Source organism: Pagrus pagrus (genome assembly GCF_965226575.1).
Source record: "Pagrus pagrus genome assembly, chromosome: 5".
NCBI lineage: Eukaryota > Metazoa > Chordata > Actinopteri > Spariformes > Sparidae > Pagrus > Pagrus pagrus.
Window position 1 is genome coordinate 19,504,575 of NC_140189.1, and position 5,912 is coordinate 19,510,486.

General features: G+C 41.2%; 1 protein-coding gene across 1 annotated transcript; it reads left to right on the forward strand.

Moving 5' to 3' along the window:
* Positions 1 to 535: 535 nt before the first annotated feature.
* Positions 536 to 5,201, forward strand: LOC311257580 (platelet-derived growth factor receptor-like protein). Its single transcript, XM_084353287.1, has 7 exons — positions 536 to 1,517; positions 1,779 to 1,945; positions 2,699 to 2,841; positions 2,967 to 3,118; positions 3,257 to 3,550; positions 4,260 to 4,399; positions 4,682 to 5,201. Exons 1-7 carry the CDS (start codon positions 1,436 to 1,438, stop codon positions 4,886 to 4,888), a joined length of 1,185 nt encoding a protein of 394 aa, XP_084209413.1. The 5' UTR covers positions 536 to 1,435; the 3' UTR covers positions 4,889 to 5,201.
* The last annotated feature ends 711 nt before the right edge of the window (positions 5,202 to 5,912 follow it).

Consider the following 5,912-nt stretch of genomic DNA (forward strand, 5'->3'; position numbering starts at 1 on the left):
TACTCGTAATCTTGGATAAAGAGCCAGAGACTGGCTCACCACCCGGAGTTCACAGAGAACAAAAGGCCCGTTCACAGCAGCTTACCTGTGTCATGTTCAAAACCATGGCTTAGCTGGTCAGCCAGAAGGAGAGGTTTACATTGTTCTCGCTGGGTGCAGCATGCTATGGATTGAATCAAATATGCAAAACCGTGATTTCTTTTCCTGTTTAGAAACATGTCATTTTTAAGCTTTTTAAGGCCTAAAATCTCAAGTTCTTCTGTGTAGAACAGTTTATTTAGTTAAATATATTGGTTTAAGTTGATGTATTTTCACATCAAAATCTTTTATTCATTGTTTCACACTAGAGTTTTCTCGTGGTTATGCAAATCTTTCATTTTCTTACCCCAATGCTCCTGATTGTGCCTTTTCTTTTTCTTGTTAATAAGGTTGTGGCAAATTATAAAATGAATAGCTATAAAAATTAGCAGGACAAGAGGAAATAGTCAACAATTTGTCTTCACTTGTCCAGTGAAGGAGGTTTACTTTGGTCTGTGTTCACTGACAAACTATAATCTACACTCTGTTACAATGACAACTTATTGCTCGTACTTACCGTCACTTTCTGTCACTTGCTCTCTCTCTCTGCCACACAAACGCTTCGTACACACATTAAGCACTGCACTATTCCTTAAAGGAGCTGTGCTGCGCTGATAACATGCACTGCTGCTAGGCAATAGAAAAATGTATTTTCACACAAACCAATATAATTATCCTCAGGGTATGTTTATCAATTCAATTTACACACAGCGGCAACACACACGAACATACCGATGATGATCCCAGAGCAAAACTGGCTTTTTATTACAACAACACTACAACACAACAACAACACAGCTGTATTTTCTTCACAACAGACGAACAGAGAGAAGATAAGTTGCTAAACTTGTTTATATATGTTTTTTGTGGATTTATATGAATCTAAACCTGGTCCAGTCTGTCATGTGCTTGAGAGACAATCAGCATGAGTAGGACACAAGGTTTACTGGCCACCGAATGCTTTTAATAACTTGCCACAGTCTACGTCTGGGCTGTGAGGTGTGTTTTCGAGGGCCAGACTCATGCTGCTAGCACACTTCCAGTCCAGCAGCTAAGCAAACAGGCTGTGCGATTCCAGATGGAGGGGCCTCTGTCCCTGGACCCTCATTGGTCCGGACAGGCTTGAAAGCCTCCATTGAGCCAGTCAGGAGGAATTTGGGGTACTAATGCCACTCTCAGGAGGAGGAATTTGTGTGATTCTGGTAAACAGCTGACTTCACAAGCTCTGCCCTCCTCCTCGCCTCTCTCTCCTTCCCTCCTCCTGATTGCTGCGATACGTTCTCTGTGTTGAACTGTGTGAACTAACAATCCACAGACCACTTTGATTTACATTTGACTTTAAGATTACTGATCAATCATGCTTTTGCTGAACTTGTCTGGGTCAAAGCGGAGGCTGGTGCTGAGCACTCTCCTAATTTGTGCTGTAATCTTGGAGTTAGGTAAGTGACTTTATTCACTTGCTGAGCAGTTCTGTGAACATGTGCTCCTAGAAATGCTAAGGAGGGCAGATTTCTGTTGGCCTAATGCGTGACATGACTTACTCTAGTAAGTTGTCATCTGATAGAAATTATACCATTACCACACACAGCAAGCTTACTGTATTCTTTTTTTTATGGAGATAGTAACTACTGATATTATAAACATTTGTCTGTGTCTATATTTGTGAAATATTTGCCTCATGAGCTCTGTAAACTGTGTAGCTTATTGTCAAAAAGAGGCCGAGGAACAGAGGACCACTCCAGGGAGGAAGCCCAAGCCAAGCAAACCTAAACTTGGGAAATCAACAAATAAAAGTCCAAGAGCTGTAACAACCAAACCTAAGATCAAAGCTACACCTGCAGCTCCGCCACAGACCTTCCTCACACAGGTATATCATCTAGTACACAATAATCTTATTATTAAGATTGTTAAAGGTGCAATTTGTAAGATGTGGGCAGAATTTGAGTTTAAAAACAGAATGAGAAGTATCAATATCGTTGACACCAATGTATTGTGTTGCAGAGATGTCTACTAACGTTAGCATTGCTAACCAGCTAGCCCTGGCTCTTCCTGTCCCGTAATACCACTTTGCATCTCAAGAGGTAAACTGTAGTTACGAACCATCGTATGTACTTTTAGCTAGGAAATGCATGCGATGGTGAGTTTGCTACTTAGTCGAAGAAGTAAAGAAAATAAACTCACATAATGTCAAAAAAGGAAATATTCTCATACCTATTTTCCCAACTAAACAGAAAAATACAACCGCGGCCCATCTGAATTCAAGTTCAAGTCCGTACTAAGACAAGCTTAATTGCCTCATTACCTCATTGGACAACAGACTTCATTCAAACTCAACGTAAACAAATCCACCACTTGTTTGGTCAAAATAAATCCTCAGTTCACAGAGTAAGATAAAATGTATTCCAGCTCTAAACACCGTATTCACCCACTGGTTACGCCGACCTGTCCTGTCCCTGCCTGCCGTGTCTTCTCATCCCTGAAGTCATAGTCCTGATCTGAGCTGCTGGGCCATTTCTTACAATTTACACCTTTAAAGGAAGATTCATCAGAGACAGAAGAATCACTGCGTCTGTGATATTTTTGTATAACTATTTGATGATTTTCTATTTGACACATAAAGGTGCTAAACAGAGGGAAGTTTAAGAAGGTGGGAGAGAGCATCAGTGTGCAGACAGGAGACACTCTGGAGCTGAGGTGCAGGGGCAGCCCTGTGCAGTGGAGCGTCCCCCCGTACCTGGAGGAGGATGATGATGGAAGGCTCAGGTAAGCTTCATGGTCGATAAATCTTTATTATGCACGATGGAAAATTGTTTTCCTCTAACGACAGAAAGATAAAATCTGTTATCTGTCAGTCTGTTCGTTGACTTTATCCTGTTTGGGCTCTTCAGGATTGTCCAACATGAGCGATATGGTGTTCTGACATTAGTCAACACGACTGGTGCAGACACAGGGGAGTACACCTGTTATCCGATGTACTGTGAGGACACAGACTGCAGGAAGGAGTACGACAAAGCTGTCAAAGTCTTTGTCTTCTTTCCCGGTACAATGAACAAACTTTATTGATGCTTACACATGCACTTCTCAGAACTGCCTCGGTTTTATTTCCCCATCAGCGTGATAGTGAGCCTGTTTATATTCTTATCATCAATCTGCCCTATCTTCTAACTGCACCACTCAGATCCACAGGAACTATTTGTGCCATCGTCTGACTATTACGAGGTGATTCAGCTGAGAACAAATTGGCCAACAGTCCTCCCCTGCCAGGTGACATCACCAGAGGCTAAAGTCACCCTGCACCGCGAGTTTCCACCCGTGGAGGTGGCGGTGGACGGGACGGAGATCTCCTTTAATGTCAAGAAGGGCTTCACCATCCATCGACCGCGGCCTTATCATGCTGGAGCCTTGTACTGTGTGGCCAGTCTGGGCAACCTGAGGCAGAGCTCCACTAAGTACATGCTCATCTATGTTAACTGTGAGTGCAGCCATTAAGTTGTCCCTTAAAGGTGCAGTGTGTATGATTTAGGGGGACCTGATACAGAAATGGTATATAATATTCATATTTTAATTTGTGTATAATGCCCCAAAACTAAGGATTGGTGTGTTTTTGTTACCACTGGCTCTAGTGAGAGATTTTAGCAGCTACCGTAAGGGAAGGTGGGATGAGGGGTATTCAGTTGGTTGCATTCGGCAACCCCTGAATATTACTAAATCCTAGTCACTGGATCTTTAATCAGAAATTAATTTGTCGGAAATTGCTGATAAGCTGATTCAACTTAAATCATCTTTCAGCTTAAACACTTAAACTAGGATAAATTACTCTCAGCACTTTCTAGTCTAGGTCAGTTTTTCCATATGCACTTTTATTTCAGCTGGTAATTCAACTTCACTCAGTGGTTACACTGTTACACTGTTACTGTCATTGAGCAGCTTTTTAACACTCCTGTACATGAAGTAGTGCTGGTACAGTACTTGAAAAGGCCACTGTAGTGCAACTGTACATGCTTTTTTTAAGATTGCAAGAGAAAACTGGGCAAAACAAGCACAACATGCAAACTCCACACTGAAAATTGCCTGTTACAGACAGTGTTTCATTATGCTGACTAACACAAGTCGCTGTTAAATTATTGTTTGCTGTGACTTAACACTAACATAACTCACTCGTGTACCACACTTGCCATCAGACCCTATGGCTCCTCCTGCTCCAGTGATCCAGGCCTCGTCGAGCGCGGTGGCAGTGGGGGAGAATCTGCGTGTCAGCTGCTCTGTGGTGGGAGAACAGGAAGTGGTCGTAGAGTTTAACTGGGAATACCCAGGACAGCAGGTCAGACACTTACACTTACCCTTTGCTAACTACGATAATATTAAGAAGTCACGCATTAATACAAATCAGGTTGGTTGTGAGACAAATTAGGAGAAGGATCTGTGTGACTGATGTTACTGCCTGTCTAGTATGTTTGTTTAAATTCAAGAGGCATCCAGCCTATGGACTGCAGAGCCACCCAGGCCTATAACTATTTATCGCTGACTTATTAACATACACTTAAAGATGCTGTACAGTGTGCGTTTATGTCCAAACTGACCGGAGCACCTGTGCTGGTTGCAGATTGGGAGGCCTCTGTACACACAAGAGAGCGTCAGTCCAGTGGGCGGAGGAGCGGCTCGACAGCAGTCTCAGTCCATCCTCCTGGTGGACGAGGTGAGGGACGTGGACCAGGGAACGTACACCTGCACTGCCCAGAACCTGCAAGGAGCCAAATCAGTGTCCACAACGGTTAAAGTGGTCCCCAAAGCCAAACCTAAGAAACCGTAAACCATCAAAACTGGGTGATGGAGAGAGAGAAAGTGGAGATCTGGTGCAACATTCGACTTTGTCACAGTATCCAACAGTATTTTATGAGTCACATATGAATACATAACCCCAAGAAAACATTCTCCTTCTGTCACTATGAGTAATAGAAACACACTGTAGCATTACAATGATGTCAGAGATCCTATTGTTTAGATGAATATGTGTGAGTTGTTGTGCATCAAGCTTGTCTATTCAAAGTTTTATATAAACACGTTGTCTTTTTCTACTTATTTCTTATTGTGTATGACCCCGCTAAAGATGAAGACATTGAAAATAAAAAATTAAATAAATTCAACTGTCATGATCGTATTATTATTATTATTATTATTATTATTATTATTATGATAAGGCAGATAGTTTATTTATCTTCATCTGAGACATCTGCAACAACATCTGCAATATTGTCATGTTTTATGTTTTATTTTTCTATATTATGACATATCATATATTATATAAGTTATCATTATGAACATTAAATTGTAATGTTCATAGTTATCATAAATACCTCCCTCTCATAAATTTGACAATTACAGAAGAATGCTGTCACACCAGGAAACAAAGACAAAACTATGAATGAAAAATGTTGCTCTTTACAAAATGTACTGAAAAATGGAAGTATCAGTTCTTCCTGAGGCAAAAATGTAAAACATTTCCCAAATTACAGCTTCTCAAATGTTATTTCTTCAGTCTAATATCTTTCTTATTTGAATATCTTTGGGTTTCTGACAGATTAATTCAGACATTTGATGACACAGTGAGCTCTCGGATACTCTGTTGTAGATTGTTCAATATTTCATTACTAAACAATTACAAACATGGACTGATAAATCATTAATGAAAAAGAGCCTAAGAGGCCAGGAGCCTTACAGCTTTATGAAAATGGCTGTCTGTTAGGAGACCCAAAGCCAAAAGTTAGTCGAGAGTAATCTACCTGGGTGTTTGGGCCCTTGGAGCAGTCGTTGCATGCTGTGCACCTGCCTGCCTG

What these genes read in the sequence shown, in the direction of transcription:
- LOC311257580 (XM_084353287.1), top strand. Translation starts at nt 1,436, where the DNA reads ATGCTTTTGCTGAACTTGTCTGGGTCAAAGCGGAGGCTGGTGCTGAGC. An exon ending in TGCTGTAATCTTGGAGTTAG is followed by an intron (nt 1,518 to 1,778) that starts GTAAGTGACTTT and finishes TAAACTGTGTAG; the next exon opens with CTTATTGTCAAAAAGAGGCC. An exon ending in GGGAATACCCAGGACAGCAG is followed by an intron (nt 4,400 to 4,681) that starts GTCAGACACTTA and finishes TGCTGGTTGCAG; the next exon opens with ATTGGGAGGCCTCTGTACAC.